This window comes from Microtus oregoni, unplaced genomic scaffold, assembly GCF_018167655.1.
Source record: "Microtus oregoni isolate MIOR12 unplaced genomic scaffold, Mior012 000026F_ref0000081, whole genome shotgun sequence".
NCBI classification, from domain to species: Eukaryota; Metazoa; Chordata; class Mammalia; order Rodentia; family Cricetidae; genus Microtus; species Microtus oregoni.
The window spans coordinates 36,008,455-36,029,015 of record NW_024543085.1 but is presented as its reverse complement, the minus strand read 5'-3'; the positions used below and the strand labels follow the sequence as shown (position 1 = coordinate 36,029,015).

Below are 20,561 nucleotides of genomic sequence, written 5' to 3'. Positions count from 1 at the left end.
ATATTTTCCCTTAAGGATTTCCATTTTTGTAAAATCATTTTTCTTTATACTTCTACAAATTCCAGGTAGAAGTTGGTCTCTAATTCAGAATACTTTTTTTTAATAGAAAAATGACCTCAAATCATAATAGGTATGGTCCCTTAATTGTGGTTTTGCAAAGTCCTTTATGTATAGGTAGGTAGGTAGATAATAGATCCTTTTTGTATAGTTAGATAGATAATAGAAAGATAGACACACACACATATATATATATATATATATATATATATATATATATATATATATAAATTTCTACCATTTCATTTGTTTCCCTGATTTGTAGTCAGATTGGTTAAGCCTCAGGAAAAATCTGAAAGAACTTGCGTATCCTTCATGTTGAGTCTCCATCTGTTGACATTTTTGTCATATTGGCTTCATCCTTATACAGTCAGTTCCACTATAACATGAAATAATGTGTTCCAGAAACCTCTGCTAGGAAATATCATGCCGTGCAAATCAATTTCATGAGAAAAGTGAGAGGTGGGCACAGCCCTCAGATACATCAGAGACACAGAGAAAAAGGGGAGGGAGGAGGAAGAACCTAGTAGGGATAGTAGGAGAGTCTCCAGTATATGAGGTGGGTAGGAAATACATAAATACTGCATAAGGGTGTGACGCTCTCAGAGAAGCCTGCAGTTTGCCTAAGGAGGCGAGTGTTGAAAGGCTGAGCAGGGGGACTGTGAAATAGGACAAGGGCTACCTGAGCTCGGATGGAAAGTTGTAATACTAGTGGGTGGTGATGGTTCCCAGCACACACCAGACAGAGGTGGGAGAAGGAAGAGCATTGCTCATTTCTCCGTGGCTTGAGTCTTCTGCATTGTCTGGTGTTTCTCATGGCTGAAATCATGTGAAAAATAATTTGAAGATGTCTGTCATCAGCCCCCGAGTTAGTAGTTACTTCTCCCTCTGTTGTAAGATACCTGATAGAAACAGGTAAGTAAGCCTGGCTTTTGTTCCTAGTTTCAGAGGTTCTGTTCACGCACCTTTACCCACTGGGCCATCTCGCCTGCCCAGAACTTTAGAATTAATTTCTAATTATTTATTAAGTGACTAACTGGGCTCCTTTTTAAAAATTGGGATTGCATTGACTCTGTAATAGAAAATAAGAAATTCTTTGTGTTCAAATTGTTCCCTAATCAGCACTGACCCAGATTTAGCAGGCATTGTAAATGGCATTGATTTCATGTGGATTTAAATATTACCCCCACCCCAGCCTGAACTAGTTGAAAATAAGTTGCAGTGATGTTTATATCTCACTTCTAAATAATTAAGAAGTAATTATTAATTACTTACTTCCTCCGAGTAAGGCGGTTTTCCTGTATAACCACAATGTCATTTCCATTCCCAGGGTAATTACCACTGATTCATCAATTAGCTGTTTAAAAGACATTGCTTGTTCCTAATAAAGCTGTATTGTTCCCATTTGTTTTGGTTTTATTGCCCTTCCTCTCTTGTCCCAGGCACTGAGCTGTGTTGGGATGTGAAAAAAAAAATCAAGCCAAAGTCCTCCTGTCCGGCCTTTCAGAGTCTACAGATTAGCAGAGAGACCAGCATCTAAGGCATAATAGTCTAGAGGAGCAATATGAGTGGCAGCTTGTTTTTCTTTCCTTCAAGGAGCATATCAGCAGAAATGAGCTCTGCCCAGAGCGGTGTTCCGAACCTCTGCTATGTCCACAATCCACTTAGCTGCTTCTGATGTACCTTGCTCCTAACCCAGAAGGGCTTGCCTTCCTCTAAAAGCAAAGGATGCAGCAGGCAGGATGTCCTCCTCCCCTCCTTGCTTTGGCCAGGCACAGAGCTGCAGTGGAGAGGATCTTGAAAAACCAGGCTGAAGAATGGCGACATTATTCTTTAGGGCAGCTGTATTAAGTCGAATATGGCCTTGCTCATGAATACCGGGCATCCAATAGCTGTGGTCTAATAAAGATAGGATCCATTCCTTTTTCACGTATGTCTTAGCTTGCCAAAGATTAAAGAATCAGCTCAGATCTATGGAGCTACCCAGGGACCTGGGTTCATGTCGGTTTATAGCTTTGTTGTTCCTCATATCATGACATCACCCGCATCCCATGCTAGGAAGCATGATAGAGGAAAGGACAGCGTGTTCCTTCCCTTTCGGGCACATTTTGGAAGCTATGCGTCTCACTTCTGTCTGTATCCCACACCTATGTGCAGGAAGGGCTGAGAAACAGTCTTCATTGGGAGTCCTTGTACCGAGCTAAAAATAGCAGGGTTTGAGAATAGATATGGAGGGGCAGCTTGCAGTACCTGTTATACCAGCGTGCCTAAAAGCACCGAAGGGACTTTCAATAAAATTAGTCCCTGAAAATGGTCCATAAAAATGCAATTATTGCGAGGCATATTGATTCATGCCTGTAATTCTAGTCCTTGGACTGAGGAAGAGAATTGGGCTACGCAGCGAGTTCCTGGTCAGTTTAAGCTAGAGTGTGAGTCCCTGTATCAAAATCCCACCAAACAGACAACAGCAAATAAAGCCCAGATGTATTGTCAGTGATTTTGGAAAACATTAAGCACTATCGATCTTTTTGCTCAGTGAAGGTCTATAATAATAATAAAAAAATACATGGTGGTCTTTGTTCAACTTAAAAAATCTGGCCATAAAAGTGTTTCACACCATACTTTATTTTTCTTTGAGAAAACATGTTCACATTAGCTTTGGGATTCCCAAAGGTTCCTCAGTGAAACAACAGGGGTGTGTGGGAATTGTGTCAGTCGAGACTCGGACAGAAAAAGAGCAGCTACGTCATGTATAGAAGGATCTTATGTAATGCGGGGGCGAATTTGCCAGTCTGTGGAGTTTAGTATCTGATGACATGGACGTGAAGGAGGACAGTGATCTTGGGAAGAAGGAGGCAGATAGGACTCATGGGAGTGGATGGGGGCCTAGCCCAGCCTGTTACTGCTCTCACTATGTAGCCCTGACTGGCCTGGAATTTAACCTTATACTCAGAGATCTGCCTGCCAAGTGCTAAGATTAAAGGCGTAGGCTACCATGTTTGGCCAGTGTTGGTGATGTGGGTATCCTATAAGAGAAGTTGATATCTGGGACTGGAGAGATGGCTCAGCAGTTAAGAGCACTGACTGCCCTTACAGAGGACCCGGGGTTCAATTCCCAGCCATATGGTGGCTCACAACCATCTATAATGCCGGATTGTGGCATAAAGCATCTAATGCATTTAGACCGCTTATACAACAAATAAATAAATCTTAAAGAAATAGAAGTTGATGTTGTTTGTGGAATAGAAAACATACCTACCTTCCAAGCTCAGGTATCTGTAGCATCAGCAGGCCTGGCTGCTGTTCCCACCTTAGGAGGTGAGGATGAGCAGCCCTGCAGGTAGACAGCTCAATGCCCCAGCACCAACCTTCCAGTGTGTCCATCACATCCACCTTCAGCTGTCAACTGGAAACAGGTTTAGTGGAAGTCTGAGCCACGTAGTTCAGCCTGCTCAGGTAAGAGCCTTCAGAAGCCAGCGCAGGCACTTTCCACATGGCAGCGATAGAATTGTTCCAGTCATGCTAGCTGTCATGGCTTTCAATGGGCACTAACCTAACTGGGCATCATAGTTTAGTAGATAAAGTGCCACGCCCAAATGATAGAAGCGATATGTGGACACATCATTCTTATTACCATAGGTGAACAAAACATGAGCAAAAGACATACTGGTTGCTTTTATAAAATTTGAAAAGGGCCAAGCTGATTCAGAGCCGTAGTTACCTGTAAGAGGATGGATGTGCATGGAGGGCTCTCCAGGGGTGCTCTGATGCGGATGCTTGACCTTCCTTTCCTGCCCGAGCAGGAATGCTCTCTTTGGGAAAACTTAATGTGTTGTGTAATTTATACTTAATACTAGGCGTCAGTGCAAAGTTTAAGTTAAGTTTCCTCAAGTTATAAGTAGTTATGGGTTGAGGAATATAAACTTTTTATTAGGTGAACCCCATAAAGAGTAGGGTAGAGTCTAGGGATGTAGCTCAGCTGTGTCTGATATGCACAAGACCCTAGGTTGGGTCCCTTAGGTTTAAGATGGATGTTCGTACATAATAAGGGAGAGAATACAGGGATATGGGGAAGCTTGATGCTTAGGAAACTTACCTTTACTCTCAAACTTAACACTCCCTATGAACATGTTTTCTTGTCTTTAACCCAATTAACAGAATGTCATTTTAACCTTTTTCTGTTTTATGGAATTTTAATTCCCTTCTTTTCATGCTTTTTTTGTTTTTAGTGAATTCATTAGTTGGATATAATTGTGATTCTTTTCTCCAAAATTTATTATTTGAAAGTGCCTTGGGCTATTGAGTGTGGGACTGGGTGATCCCCTGTGCTGTCTGCAGTGGCTTGCAACTAGATTGTGTTCTCTGATGATCCAAACAATTATCTGAAAGTGGTGGTGGCTAAGAGAGTTGATGGTGTTTTTAAAGCCTAGAAAACTTGGACTTGGAGTGCTAATCAGTTTGTTCAAAAATGAAATCTTACAAGTTACTTATTCTTTGACTTTGGGAAGTTTTGAATATGCAAAAACAGGACAGATGATTCTACGTTGTTCTCTCTGCCTGTAGCTTACGTGGCTGATTGTGCAGTGTTCATACTCCCTCTTTTGGAGGATGATTGTTGCTGGATTCTACCTTCCTGCCTTCTGTCATAGCAATCATCCAACGGAGCTGTAACTGCTGGTCCTTTTCTCTGTCACCTTTTAACCATAGTTATGAGTGACAGAGCCCCAAAATTCCTGAAGAGAAGACTCGATAGTTGATCTTGAAGATCACATCTGGGAAGAGATGAGAAGGAGGTGGTATATGCTACACTGCTCAGAGAAGTAGGAAAAGATCCAGAATTGTATCTTATCAGGGAAATTGGGAGAAAGAGAGGCGTTTTGCGGAATTAGCAAACATCACAAGGTGGTCAGTGAGAATTGAGGGTTTTTTCGGGTTGCGGTCAGATATTAGTGGCTATAGATTGTAAGATTAAAAACAATATCTCAAGAGATCAAGGTAAGAATATCGGATGGAGAAATGGGAGCATCAAGTTAAATAAGTAAAATCTCCCTATACTTAGAGCCATAAGAGGAAGGTTTGGGAAGGATACTGACTTTCAGGAGAAGATGGGGTCCCTCCATTGTCCCGTCCTGGCCCCCTGGTGTAATTCATCAGGACGTGGATGAGATGAGCCTCCTGGTTCTGGACCCGTCTGGTCAAACAGCGCATTTCCGAGAAGCAGTGTGTGCTGCGCTGTGCTGCGCTGTGCTGGGCTGTGCTGTGCTCTTTCGCGGAGTGATTTTTGTTTGTTTTAACCTGACCCCCCTGTTTCTGCAGGAAACATGGTAGAATGGTGCTTACCACAAGACATTGACCTTGAAGGTGTCGAGTTCAAGTCTATGGCCAGTGGGTCCCATAAAGTTCAGTCTGATTTCATGTGAGTACCTCTGAACCCATCTTGCTCGGATTGACCCCTCCTCTTTCACGCTCCCCAGAGCATGTTATCACGAGGTGTCTTCAGGCAGTGTATGTGTGTATTCTGTGTTTATCTGGTTTCCCAGCAAACAGGGTTTCATCTCTCAAGCTTGCAATGGGTCCTGACGCTCCCAAGCCGACAGCACCTACAGTAGAGGTTCTGCTATTACTGCATGATTATGTAGCCCCTGTGGAGGTTTTTGGTTTCAGTGTAAGAGAGGAGTTTCAGTTTAGTGTGGGTTAACCTAAGACATCTGTGTCATAAACTTGGAGTACTAGCTTTAAGCGGGCCAGTTTTTAGTGCTGTGCAAGCGGCACATTGTGAATTTTGCGAGAAGCCAATGGATATGCTTTAAGGATAATTTGTAGCTTTAATCTCTGCATTGGACTGGAACCATGGCTGATCCAAGCATGTAAAGGGAAGGAAATAAAGCGTCGGCCTCACTGGAGCTGTCAGAAGCCAAGGAACTGAGTGCGTCAGGGTTTGTTCTGAGAAAACAGACTGCGTTCCAAAGGCGCCTGGAGGTCAGCGTCGGTCCTGGGTCTCCCCTTGAAGCTGTTAGTTGTGCCAGAGAGGATACCAGGGTCTGTGACTGTGAGCATTTGAGCCGCACGCCTGTAGAGACCACATGCTATCGCTAACCCTTGACTCTGGGATGGCAAGTTCTAGAGTCTTAGAGCCTTGACTGCTCTCTGGGAGACTGAATGACTTCTTTTATGGCCAAACTTTGTTATTTGGAGCTCTGAACGTAGCTGTTTGCACCAAGATTGCATTACAAAGGAGAAAAGCAAAAAGTATGTCCTTTTCCTAAGCTGGAGCCACAGTACATATTTGGTCTATTTCAGCTATTTTCGAAAGGGGCCCTTCTTTGGCCTGGCCTGCTTTGCCAACATGCCCGTGGAGAGCGAGCTGGAGCGTGGTGCACGGATGAAGTCTGTGGGTATCCTCTCTCCATCCTACACCCTGCTGTACCGCTATATGCACTTCCTGGAGAACCAGGTTCGGTAAGTGGCTTCTGTATGTGGCTTTTATATGTTGTGGGAAAGAGCAGGATCAGCAAGCTGGAGCCTGTGCATTGAGTCCCTGGACGCGGAGGCCAGGACCACAGGTGTCTTTCCTATAGCATCTGTGGCCCTGGGCCAAGCCTCAGTTGATGCTCCTTTCTTTCTTACAGCAAATTATTGTAAAATAATTCCTTATCGTAAAACGAAAGCTGGGGAAGATACTTGCTTTCAGTTTTTATTAATACTCTCATCAATTTTAATGACATTGTTTTAATCAGACATGAATGTGATCTTTGTTTATACTCAGCTGCTATACTTACCGTCTTCCCAGGTAGGCAGGTAGAACATAAATATAAAGTGTTTTATGTCAAATCACTTAATATTTGGAGTAATAAAAGAATATATAGCAGCAGAAGAAAAATTATTACTTTCTCTTTATATATACATACACACACACACACACACACACACACACACATATATATATATATATATATTGTATAATGCAGATAACCTAATTGAACATCAAACAATGCTGGAGAATGTTATCTCTAATCTACTCTTGGAAGCACTGTTAAAATTTTAATCTCTTTTCTTATATGTATATTTGTGCTTTGATAAAATATGCTTGACAAGTGGGCAGAGTGACCCAGGAAATAAAGGCTTTCAGTTTACATTACTAGCAACATACCAAGACCTTATTTGTCACGCATACAACATATATTAGTGTGTGTATGTATAGTGTGTGTATGTGTGTGTGTACTTAGCATAGATACTATAAACTATTTCATTTTATGCATTATTTACTCATTCATTCATTTACTCATTTTGAGTTAGAATCCTGATTCGTAGCCCAGACTGGCTATTTAATTTGCAGTCGTATAGAATCCAGGCTTTTTATGTGATTAATGGCTTATAAACTGCAGTCCTCATGATTGCGCAGCTGTTGCTCTTAACCACTGAGACACCTCTACAGCTCCCCTGGGTCATGGTTTCAGTGGATGGGATCTAAGCTAGTCCATCCTTCTTTCTTTCGTTTTTATGTATCTCACATTTTATCCTTAGAGTCTGACTCTTCCCCCTGCCCTTCCCCGCATCTGCCCGAGTACTTTGGAGTGAGCAAGACTCTCAAATGCTTTTTAGTACAAAGAAGTTGGTTTTCCCAGCCTCACGAGATCTAAATCAGTAGATCAGAGATGATCAGCTTTCCTGAACAGCAGTTAAAAAAAAAAATCACTCTCTTCTTCAGCTCTTAAGCCAATGGTTTTTGTTTCTATAGCAACTCATTTTCTGGGTACCAACTTCTGCTTTAGCTAAAATAGAAGCTAAGTTACTGTAACAGAAAAGAGACCCCAACATATAGCTGTTCTAACAAGTCGGAAGCCCACCTTTCTAGCACAGCTTTCCCAGACCAGATGGAGGGAAGGGTCTCAGCGTGGATGGCGCCTGGAATGCGGTCCTTCTGTCTCACCTGTCTTCTAGCATGATGGTGGAAAGTGACTCATTGCTATCCTGTGACATTTCAACCAGGAAGCAGAGAGACTGATGCAAAAATCTCAACTTGAACACATCACTTCTGTGCACATTCCATAGGCTAGTTGTTGGCTGCTGGCCAAACCCAGCTGTAGGAAGTCTGAGGACATGTCGTTCCCGAAAGGGTGAAGTCATCTAAAATGTGGAGGCTCTGTATGCTGGAGGAAGAAGTCTCTGCCAGTGCCATAAACTGTAGACTTTCCTCAGTTACCATAGCCACCCAACAGCCCTATTACCACTGTTAGTTCCGCATGTCTTTAAAAATTGATCCGTTCGCATGATTGCAGATATAGATCACACAAGAGAAAGCATGTGCCATGTTTGTATTTTCCCTTCTCCTTCAGCAGTAGAGGAGCTCTCATGTGGGCACACTGGAGGCTTCCCCATCGTTTTCCCTTGCTGATTCAGGAAGACTAGAACAGAGACGAGGCTTTGATAACAGGGCACAAGGAAAGAGGAGTCAGGTCTAGATGGGACAGTAACTTCTGTGTAGGTTAACCAGACTTCGTTTCTGCACTGCCTAATCTTCATTTAAATTGACTCTGACTTCCGATGTCCCAGGCTTGCTTACTAATATTTTAGCTATAGTTATTACCTATCTGAATTCAATCACCACAACCCATGTAAGAGAAAAAGCCCAGATGTGGTGGGGCATGTTTGCAATTCCAGCACTGAGGAGGTGGAGAGGTGGATCCCTAGGGCTCACTGGCCAGCCATCCTAGTCTACCAGGCAAATTCTGGGCTAGTGAGAGACCTTGGCTGAAAAAAAAAAAAAAAGAGTCCTCAGAAACTATACCTAAGGTTGACCTCTGATCTCTACTTATACTATTGAACACACGGTCTGGGTAGCTTCACAGCGTGGCAGAACAGGTAACTCCTGATTTATTTAACCATTCCATTGTATTGAGCTTTAAGATGGCTTATTTTTTGCACACGAATTTCCTAGAAATGGAGTCGTTGGGTCAGAGGATGGACACAGTGTGCAGTTTGACACCCCTTCAGAACAGGTTTCCCCCTGAACCAGCAGTGAATGGGAATGCCTGATGGTTCTGTATCTATAGAGCCCACTGACAGACTGGTTCAGACAACAAAGTGAGGTCGCTGGCAGAGCATCTCTGAGACTCGGTGGATGAATTAGTGCGGAGTACGGTAGGGGACAGCAAGGGTCTCTGTCCTGAGCATCTGCACAGCATGTGCCCCATCAGTGCAGTGGGCTGTGGGCCTAAAGAGAACCCAGCCTGGCTGCTCCTGCAGGGAAATCCTTGCTCTGTCATTTGTCCCCGCCATTGACAGGACTGTCACACAGTATCCATGGGTGGCATGGTATGTGCTTCAGTGTGGTGGTTTTTAAATTTACCTGCCCTTATTGAACATCATCGTCTCCAGCTTTGAAAAGCCACCTTGTCTTCTGGCACTCTGTGGCTCTAGTACCTTTGGTGTTGTGGTTTGTTATCTATTACAAAACCTACAGTGATGTTTAAACTCTGAGGCTTCCATACAACGGTTGGATAGCACTTCTCTCTGGATTTCCGTTTATGCCTGGGCCTCTGTGTTCCCTTCTCCATTGTCTGTTACTGCCATGTTAAGGCAGTGATACCTTAGGCTGTCGAGGGCAGAGTCCTGATTAGCTGTTTTCGTTTCACATCTAATGTTTATTTTTGTATGGAGGAGTGAGATCAGGCTTGATGAAAAGGATTTTACCTGCTGAGCCATCTCCATGGCCTTGCCTTTAGCTTCCTGTCTAGAAGCCTCACAGTGCTGACTTTTTCTGGTGGCTCTTGGTCCAGCTACAGCGCTGACTGCTGTCAGAGTAAAGACCAGCAACTGAGTAGCAAATCAGCAAACAAAATGAAGGTGCCTTATTTAAATTACTGTGGATAAGTTACCTCTTTGAAGACTGAGTATATAGATTTTTCGTGGGCTGTTAAGGGAAAATGGATCTTAACTCAAACACATTTGAACTTCACACATTTGAACACATTCCAGCTGGCACCCCGCTGCCTTTTCAGAATGACTAGCCAGACCTTAGCCACCAAGGATTTACCGTCCAGCCCAGGAACGTGTCTGTGAGTTACAGCAGTTGCTGTGAGTGCCCTCATGCTGGTTCATCGCTGCTCGAACATGGCCGCCTCCCGAAGCGAAGCTTTTCGGACCCCGAAAATTAGAGCGAGGTGCTTATTTTTAGTAATTATTTTCTAAACTTTTCTTTGGGAGGAGGCAAGGGCCCATTGTTTAATTTAGGCTAACCTTGAAGTTATGATTTGCCTGCTCAGCCTGTTGTTGGATTATAGGTATACACTGTCACAAACAGCTAATAACACACACACACACACACACACACACACACACACACACACACTTTTTTTTGTTTGTTTGAGACAGGGTTTCTTTGTGTAACAGCTTTGGCTGTCTGGGAATTCCCTTTATAGACCAGGCTGGCCTGGAACTCACAGAGATCCTCCTGCCTTTGCCTCCTGAGTGCTGTAATCAGAGGCGTGCGCCACCATGCCCAGCAGCAACATCTTTTTTAAGCACAATGATGACGGATGTTACTGCTCTCAATACAAATTTCTGGACAAGGTCTCTGCCATTATCTTGCCATTGAGTGCCTCTGAGGGGGGGCGACGAAAGCATCTGCTACTACTTTTTCATTGGACATCTTCCTCTGAGCAGCTTGAGTTACAACGCGCGGCATAGGTGATGCCAGGTTGGTAGACGGGAGGAGCAGGGACTGCCTGTTTGTGATCAGTGTCGTTCCAGCTGTCATCCGTGATGCTCCTTTTTAATTGTTCAGTGGTCGCTGGAAAATAAACCAGGGTTGAGAGGACTTTTTACTCATCCTTGTGTTAATTTGCTGGGACAGTCTAACAGCATCTGTAATGGGGTGCCTTAGAAGAAAGAGACTTCCTGTCGCATAGCTCTGGAGTCATCAGTGTTACCTCTGTTGGTTCCGCGTCTCCCCCAGCTCTGTGCTTTGCTGGCGGTCTCTGGGTAGCTTGGCATCTGCATCCCCAATGTCTACCTTCATCTTCATATAGCTACCCCAGGCCTGTGAGTGTATATGAATTTCCCCCTTTTAAGTCACACTGAATTGGGGTTTCCTTGAAAAATACCTTGGTTTAACCTAATTACCTCTGTGCAAATCATCCCAATAAAGCCAATATAGGTATTGAGATAAAGGTACCGAGGTAAAGGCTGAGATTCCAGCATATCTCTGGGGAAGGAACAAGAATCAGCTTATAATATTTCCATTAATCATAATGCCTTGGTTTGGAGGCAAGATTCTGTGTTGTCCAAATGATCTAGGACCTCAATGATATTTTCTTGATCTAAGGGTCAGTTAACAAGACTTTTGGCCTAAGCACAGGGTGAGTCAGAGTGGAGTGCAGGGTTCGTGTGTGTGTGTGTGTGTGTGTGTGTGTGTGTTTGTGTGTGTGTGTATATGTGTGTGTGTGTGTTTCTGATTCATTTACATTATTACTTGATGTGAAAGTGTGAGCCCCCAGTGGCCTTCAGTCATAGCTTTTCCTTTCTCTGAGACACTATGGGCTCAGCTTCTCCCTGTTCCTTTCTACCAGCACCAAGCACAAGCATGCTCACATTCTACACAAAGCAAAGCAGCTGTAGGCAGGACGTGTGTGACTTTCCAGGTTCTTCCCACAATAAACAGCGCTTGGAGAAGCACAGGTGACCAGCAGCATAGCTTGCTTAAGAAAATCAACACTTGGCCCTGCCTGTTTGTTCTGAACATTTTACATGGTGCCATTGGGGAGTTTCAGGCCCATGTGTGCATTTTTCACAAAGATGACTTGAAGGGAGCGTCCAGGTGCAGACCTCCGGAGTACGTCTGGGCCTTTAGCTCTCTGGGTGGAGATTCACAGTTGTGCTGGGCAGAGCCGCTCAGCTCACTGTGCGTGTGTGTGCTCCACAGACACCAGCTGGAGATGCCGGGACACTACTCTCATCTGGCCGCATTCTATGAAGACAAGAAAGGGGTGCTCCACGCCGGCCCCGGAAGGGGCGGCAGCCTGCCACCCGTCTACTGGCTGCCTTCCATCCACCGCTACATGTACCCCGAGATGAAGGTGAGGCTGGTCATCCTCTCATATCTGGGGATAGTCATGGTAGGTTAGTTTTTAAATGATAAGGAAGTTATGCCTCAGCCTCGTGCAGAATAGTGCTTTTGGTAGAACTGGGTTAAATGTAAGCGTTTGAGTTCATTGAAAACAGAAGGCAAATTGCCTTAAGCAATATGGCGTCTGGAGCCTTCTATAATCATAGCACAAATCCACATACGCTGGGTCACAAGGGGCGATCTCCTGGGATGCAGGATGCTTTTGATTGTGTCGGTTGCTTCTGCTATTAATCTAGCCAAACATTCGAACTAAAGATGAAGAGTTTGATGAACAGACAAGGTATTTCTTAGCTGTGTTATTTTGACATTATTTTATTTGGAAATTCTGTCGCATCCTTTGCACTTGTACTAGCATGTTTGTTTAATGTTAACAAGAAAGTCGACCGTGCAGCAGGTGTTGAGAAGATACAAAAGCGTCTAAGAATATGAATTTCTGTTGTCTCTTCCTTCTCCTTCTCCTGTGGCTGGGCACAAGATACTTCAGTAAAACTCAGGACTCCTCTTTCAAAGAAATTAATTTATCAATGCCTGTTGCAACATTCTTTTAAAGCCAGGTTTAAAGAAAAGTGTTCTTTTTCTGTTGTTTGTTTTTTATCCTCGTTGTCTGTTTAAAGCAACTGAATGGTTCACTGACTTGCTGTAGGCCTTTATAGCTAGGAGACTGGCAGAACTGAAACACAGGACTGTCAAAGCCCGTGTTCACTCCCTGCCTCCTTCACTGCTTTTCCAGAGATTTGGACCAGAAAACAAAGACATGGCTCATGGGCCAAGAGCAAATTACTTAAATGAGATTGACTTTTTATGTCATTTGGCCATAAGGAAAAAAAAATGAAATAAGTAAGATTTTATCAGCAAACCAAGAAGAGTATGCTAGGTATCTAAAACTAATTCAAGACAGGAGCTCAGTAGTGGAGGGGTCAGAAGACTGAAGGAGCAAGCAGAGGACACAGTAGCCCCTCCCCTATATTTGTAAACTCGCCACAGTTGCTACCCTGTATTGGCCAGCTATTTCTGCCTAACAAACCACCCAAGATTAAAAGCTCGAAGTAGTGCATGTATGTGATCCCACAGTTTCTGTGAATAAGGACTTCAGTCCTGGCTTAGCTGAATCCCCAATTTAGAATCTGCTATGAGAGACTTCAGCTAAGGCTTCAGCCAGGGTTGAACTCTCATTTCAGCACAAGGCCCAACTGGGCAAATACCCATTTTTCTAAGTTCATACGGGAGTTGACAGAATCAGGTTTCTTTTTCTTTTAACTTCTTTATTGAAACTTTGGGGATTTCACATCATTTACCTCAATTCTGTTTACCTCCTGCCCCCCCATATTCCCTCCTCATTTCTACTGCACCCCTCCATACAAAAGAAAACAAAACGAAGTAAGCAAGCAGACAAAAACAAGAACAGAAAACCCCCAGTAAACCAAAAGAGAACAAAAAGCACATGAGGAACAGAAAAACCTCTGCTTTTCCTCTCCTGCCTCTCCGTCACCTCTTCACCTGTCCTGATGGCACTGGGGGAGTTGCTGTGTCATATAGTGTACCCCTTTGTCCTATCAGCTTGACCGGCAGATGTTCGCTGCAGTAAGTCACTGGTCTGGTTCAAGGCCCCTTGTTTTTGGAGCACCATCCTCCTTGGTTCCTCATCAGAGCTCCTCTGGTGAATCCTGTGGCCATCCCAAGTCTTGGAGATCTTGTGGGTATTGTTCCACAGGACCAGTCCCTTCATGAGCTCCAGCAGGTCCCAGGTAGGGTAGATGCTAGGGTGGGTCAGCCAAGGTCTAATTGCGAGTCTGGGTGTTAGCCAGGCAGGTCAGATTGAGCCACAGGGGGCACCCACCTCGGGCGCGTCCTCAGGGTAGGTTCATCCTCGCTTGTAGTGAGGGGTGGGGATCCTCCCGAGTCCAGGGGCCAGCTCTTTTACTGTAGTGACCAGCAAGAGGCAAGGGCAGCTTTCCCAGGGCAGTGAAGGGCGAGGCCAGCTCAGCATAGCCCTCTGATTTCATCTTGCATGGTTCCTAAGGCCTCCTGGTGTGACACTGGCCACAGGCGTCAACATAGATTCCAGCTGCTGCTGGACCACAGACCCAGACATGGTCCATGGCAGCAGCCTGGGTCCAGACAACATCCTGGTTCTAGGGTCCCACTCAGGTGGGAATGGTCTGGCAGTCGCGTGGCTGCCAGACACCACCAAGGCCTCAGGTTGCAGCCCCAACCCTGGGCCACTATGTGACTGCTAGAGTGTGCCCTTTAGATATGAAAACACCAGAATTTTATATGTGTGTGTACATATGACTGTGTAATTCACCACTGTTTAAGTAGTAGGCAGCTAGAATGTCCGTGTAGTAAACAGCCATTATGAAGAGTGAATCAGAACGCAGCTGATGCAGGAAAGGTCTGCCAGGTCTAGTTTATGTGCGGGTAGCAAGGGCAGAACACTGTACGACTACGATCACAGTTTGTTGAAAACTCAGTCTCAGGCAAAACCATCATGTACATATTCTGTGTATTTTCCGTGAAGACAGAAAAACATGAATGAACACATACATATGTATGTATGAATATATACATCGTGATGCCTATGTAGCCGGAGAGCAAGGCGAAGTGCAGAGAGTCAGGGAGGGCAGTGCTTCTGTTTATAATGCAGAAAGGGCTTGGGCAAAAGGATGGGACTGGAAGTGGTACAACCTAGCCCTGTGCCTGTGGTTCTGTCTCCAGAGCCAAGCAACACATCCGTACTGAACATACACAGGCTTTTTTCCTCATGATTCTGCAGACAGTGCTGCACAATGATTACATGGTAATTTAGTTCTGGTTTCGGTTGCTGTGAAGAGACACCACGACCACGGCAACTCTTATAAAGGAAAACATTTAGTTGAGGTGACTCACTCACAGTGTCAAGAGGTTAAGTCCGTCATCATCATGGCAGGACATGGGCGGCGTGCAGACAGACTTGATGCTGGAGAAGTAGCTGAGGGTTCTACATCTTGTATGCAACAGGAATAAGTCTGTAACACTGCGGGGGACGGGTATCTTGAGCATATATGAGACCTCAAAGCCCACCTCCACAGTGACACATTTCCTCCAACAAGGCCATAGCTACCGCAGCAAAGCCACACCTCCTAATAGTGTCACCCCCTTTGAGGGCCATTTTCTTTCAAACCACCACATATAGCATTTGTAGGGCATTAGGTATGTCAATAATTTAGAGGTAATTTAAAGTCTGTGGGAAGAAGTGTGTATGCTACATACTAGTATTATTTCATTTAAGAGATCACGATCCACAGGATTTGCTACCTGGGAGTGGGTCCTGGGAAGCAGCTCTCCATGGATACTGACCATATATATTATAACTACATTTGCTTTTTATGGAAGATCATGGACATGTTCAAAAGGAAACTTTATTTTCTGCAAAAGCCCCTGAGAAACAAGCTGAGAAATTGTAGACATTTAAATCCAAGTAAGAGAAGCACCTGTGTCTTTGTGCACCTGAGTGGGGCGCAGCGAAGAAGGGACGGGATCTGCAACTGACCTCAGAAGAGGGAGGACACCTGGGGTGGTCTGCGTGCACTAACATTCCCTCGGCCCCACAGCTTTGTATACACTCATCCTTCAGCCAGAGAGTGTCCTGCAGATTCGTTCGCTATGTTGACGCTTAGACTCCACTTACTTCAGGAAGCCTTCTCCGTCTTTCAGAACGCAATCAAGCGCCTTCCCATTTGCCCCCAACAGTCGCTGTCCTTGTCCTGTCACCTCAGGCTATATTATGGTTGCTCTTTTACTTGCTCTGCTCATCAGGTAACTGTCAAATTCAGGGTCTGGGTGTCTTTATTTATTGTTGAAAATAGCTTAGTGATTTGGCACAAAGTAATCACTTAGAAGATACTTCTCAAGTTAGTGGATATGTGTATCTATGAATGAACGAATAAATGAGATGAGAATTTAGAACCATTTATCCTAGGACATATTTGCACAGTCCCCGGCAGGTCTCTATGCAGCACAAGCACATTCATGTCAAGTGCCTAAAGATGGCAGAAGGAAGGCAGGGGAAGAAAGGATTGTGTTTGAGCTCCCTTTTTGTGTGGCTGCCATTTGACTCCATAGAAGGCAGTGACTGGAGAGATCTGACCAGCCTTGGCCCACGAGGGCCCCTCTCCCTGATAATTGAATAAAGGGCACAGAAAGTAGGCTAAGAGTCACAGCAGGCTTGCACAGTGGACGGTGGCCTTGCTTGCAACAAGGAGCTGGTGAATGATATCAGGGTAGAGGTTGTAGGTTGCTTTGGAAAGGAAAATTTCCCTCCCAGGTAGCCCCATCGAAGCTCTGTAGATTGAGGACAGCCAGTGGAGGCGTAGTACAGGGGCTGCAGCAGGGCTGGCTTAGGACTTGGCCGCCCCCCATTCCTGCAGCTGTCAGACTTTCAGCTCCGTGTGTACTTTGGGGAAGCTGCCTGTCTTCAGAACTGTGCCTACCTGCCTTTCTTATGGCAGATGAGCCTGCTATGCCTACAAGGAAGCGTCAGAGTGGCCTTCTGAGCTATCACAGGTCGCTGGTTTGACGCCTCTGTTCTGCTAGTGACACCGGTGTTTTCTGTGCTTTGGTGTTCCTAGCTATAAGTCACTCATGTCTCCAGTGGTCCTTAAGCCAGCTGAGGTAACCCATCATCTGGTCTCCCTGTTTTACGGGCTAGGAAAGCAGACTGGAAACATTGGCTCCCTCTCCCAGGCTTCCCTGTTAGTAAACAGCTAAGGCAGGAGCACAGTTCTCAAGCTGACATTCTGAGCCCCTACCTTTCAGAAGGTAGCTCCGAGGTAGGGTGGCCCCCTGCAGTTAGCGTCCCAAGGAAGCTGGTTGGAGTTGAAGTATGCCAGAGGTAGCCATGAGACTGTTGGACCCTCCCTGCCTGTAACTGCTGCAGATACTGGACTGTGCACAGGAGAGTCGCCAGGTCCCTGCTGTTGCTGTCTGTTTGCTCGTCATTGTATTGCAGTGCTCAGTGTTTTGTGTTGAATGTTCTCATTGAGGCATACATACATATCTTCAAGTGAAGTTTCTAAAAGTACATACTTTAAAAAATGCCTGCATTTGAAGCCCATGTGCACATACAGGCACATGCGTGCCCAGGCCAGAGGAGAGCTCGGATCCCTTGTATCTGGAGCTGCAGGTGCTTGTGGGATGTCTGTTATGTGATACTGTGATCTGAACTCCTGTTGTCATGAATGTACGTTAAGCACACTGAGCCATTGAGCCATCTCTCCGTCTTCCAAACTGCTGAGTTTCAAATAATAAAATCCAGCTGTTTCCTCTGCACTACTCTCCAGAGTAAAGTGTTTATAGTTCTTAAATTCAGACTTCATTCTGTTGGGAGAGCTGACACATCAGAGGAATCAAGCACCAGGTAGCATTTAGTGTGGAAGCAACTGTCTCTGAACTCTTGGGGATTTCTCGGAAGGCTCTTTCACAGTGACCACTTCTAACAAGCTGTCCACCCGCCCTTGTGTGTTTCCAGATCACACACCCGGCTGGCTGCATGTCTCAGTTTATTAAGTTCTTTGGAGAACAGATCCTCATTCTTTGGAAGTTTGCCTTACTCCGAAAGCGCATTCTGATATTTTCTCCCCCACCCGTGGGCGTCGTGTGCTACAGAGGTAACGAGAAGCCCAAGTGAGGGGCTCTTCCCAAACACCCAGTACATACGCCCTAGTCCTTCAGTTACTGAGCAAGTTAGGAAGAGTTTGGGCCCAATCAGTGGGGTCAAGGCTTCTGGTTAGATTTGTATTTTAGAATGTGGAGTCTAGAGGCAGCGAGGACAGATGAGGTTTCACCTTCATATCTGGGGGAGAGATGAGAAATGAGGGTCTGGGCTGAAGCAGAGATATGAGGTAAACTGGACAGGGTTGACTGAAGTATGCAGGGATAGTTGAGAAAGAGTCTAGGACCACAAAGATGATGGGGCCACCAAAATGGGGAACCGAGGCATGGGGGTGGGGAGTAAATTTGGGTGTGTACTTCTTGAGACATTTCCGGAGAGATGTATGCAAGGACTTGTGTGATTGGGTCGTGACCTGTGGGGAATCGTTGACCTTGAGAAGAAGGTTTGAGAGGGATGGACAGCATTACCTGGACAGAGTGTGAGGAATGAAGGTGTCAGGTGTGAGAGGCTGACGAGAGTAGTGCAAGGACAGGTGAATGAAGGAGATGATGGAGAGAGGAGGACCAGAGGATGGAAGGTTCCAGAGGGTATTGAGGAGGGGGAAGGTCAGCAGAACCAAAGTCTAAGTCAGGTCAGTGAGAGAAATTCAGAAAACACCTGTTTGACGATACATTGCTGATGAGACCTTCAGGATATCCAGTTCTGCAGTGAGGCCCTCAAAGATTTTCCAAGGCCACCTGGTTACAGGATAGGTAGCACAAACCAGGCCCTCCCCAGCTCCGGAGACAACTTCCCATTGCCCTAGCAAAACACAAGAGGCTGTGAATTCCTAAGAGGTTTGTTTGGGCTTTTAGTTCTGAAAGTCCAAGAGAGCGATGCTGGCATCTAGTCATCTTTTGAAGATCCCCTGGCGGAAGAGATGGTGCAGGAAAGAGTCGTGTGGGGGAAGGAGCAGAGCGACTCTATAGCATGCTTTAGAGATCACTGACTCAGTGTCTTCAGACACCAAAACTTGTATGAGCGTGACACCTCTTTGACGTAATTCCATCTTAAAGATCCCGCATCTCTCAGTAATACTACGTTGGGGGCCAAGCTTCAGTGCGGGGTTTGACAAGAAAAAAACCACAGAATGTAGCAGTTCCCATGTAGATCAGCTGTTTGGAGGTATTGACCTGCGCTCGGTCTTGAGTGGGGGAGATGGAGCAGAAGGGAAGATTCCTCACTTCTGTTGTCCCCACCCTTCCAGTGTACTGCTGCTGTTGTCTGGCCAATGTCTCACTGCCTGGCATTGGAGGCACCATCCCTGAGTCGAAGCCTTTCTTCTATGTGAATGTGGCTGACATTGAGAGCCTGGAAGTAGAGGTGTCCTATGTAGCCTGTGAGTATGGGGCCCTCCCCTCCCCTCCCTGTGTCCAAACCCTTTCTTCTCAGAAATAGGCTCTAGGACTCTTGGCTCTGTAGTCAGATTGGGGCAGCTTTCTCTTGGGGCTACCTCATTAATCCTGGGCTCCACAGGCACCACAGAGAAGATATTTGAGGAAAAGAGGGAGCTGTACGACGTCTATGTGGATAACCAGAATGTAAAGACACACCACGACCACCTGCAGCCCCTGCTGAAGATCAACAGCGCCGACAGGGAGAAGTATCGTCGGCTCAATGAGCAGAGGTGAGACAGCTGTCCGCCATATACATGCCGTGTGTGCTAGTCAGTGCAGCCCAGGCCAGCGCTGTGCTAAAAGGACCACAAGTTTGCAGGGCAGTCAGGAGCACCATTCTGTTCAGGATGGCTCTGTGAAATCTGTGCAAAGCCTACGCCGCCACCCCTTTCCTTGAGCATTCCTAAAAGCGGGGGATGGGGAGCAGGGGGTAGAAATCAAGGGGTGCTTTAGGAAGCTGACATGCTACCCTTGCTGCAAGGTAGCAGACACTCATGTGTGGTTTCTGGTGGGCTTGAGACTCTGAGATCCCACGAAGGAGCAGTAACAACACCAGCTTTTAGAAACACCCCGGAAGACCTTGTTTAGATTTGCCCATGTATGTTTGGAATAGCCGTTCATCTGCATGGTATGGTTCCATTAGGAAACTTGTCTATGCACACCGTCCCACGTAACTTTCAATTCTGTTTATCCTAGGAGAGAAAGGGTTAGCATATATTATCCCTATCCAGTGGACAATCAGGCAAGACAGTCACCTGACTAAGGGGGTTCCAGTGGCAAAACGGGCCACAGATCCTGGGTTTGAGTCCAGGCTTAGCTCATTCTCTTCCTAGTCTCTGGCCTGGCGCGAACTCTGCCTGGTGCTGTTTCTTGGGAGATAGGGACATTGTTAATGTTGGATTGCTGCCCATCACGTAATTGGGTGCAGCAGCCACTAGAGCCTGATAGTGTTCTCTCCTCTAACAGGCAGATGCTGCTGTACTCCCAGGAAGTTGAAGGAGACTACAACCCTTGTGAAGAAGACCTCTTTGTGCTGTGAGTTGGCCTGGGCAGGAGCTGTGGGTCTCTGGGAATCCTTTCAGTACTAACTTCTATGGACAGACAACTTGGTTTGAGCCCATGCAACCCACTACAGTTTTGGATGTCCTTTATTCTCAGAGCTCTCAGGGCTGGGTCCTTAGTGGTAGCCAGAGTCCTGCACACCTATCAGGGTGAACCCAGAGTTGCCGAAGAGATAGGGACAGGTCCTAGAGAACGGGGACCCTGAGCATGCATCTGATTGACATTTGCA

The 20,561-nt window shown here is 45.7% G+C and overlaps 1 protein-coding gene across 1 annotated transcript in view; it reads left to right on the top strand.

The window, feature by feature from the left end:
* The window catches only part of LOC121463357 (DENN domain-containing protein 11), a 33,936-nt gene that overhangs the window by 6,808 nt on the left and 6,567 nt on the right, over positions 1-20,561 (top strand). The window contains exons 2-8 of the mRNA XM_041675537.1: positions 5,374-5,473; positions 6,358-6,516; positions 11,981-12,134; positions 17,691-17,829; positions 19,081-19,212; positions 19,350-19,500; positions 20,237-20,305. Coding sequence (XP_041531471.1) covers positions 5,374-5,473; positions 6,358-6,516; positions 11,981-12,134; positions 17,691-17,829; positions 19,081-19,212; positions 19,350-19,500; positions 20,237-20,305 — 904 coding nt within the window. The remainder of the gene's footprint in view (positions 1-5,373; positions 5,474-6,357; positions 6,517-11,980; positions 12,135-17,690; positions 17,830-19,080; positions 19,213-19,349; positions 19,501-20,236; positions 20,306-20,561) is intronic.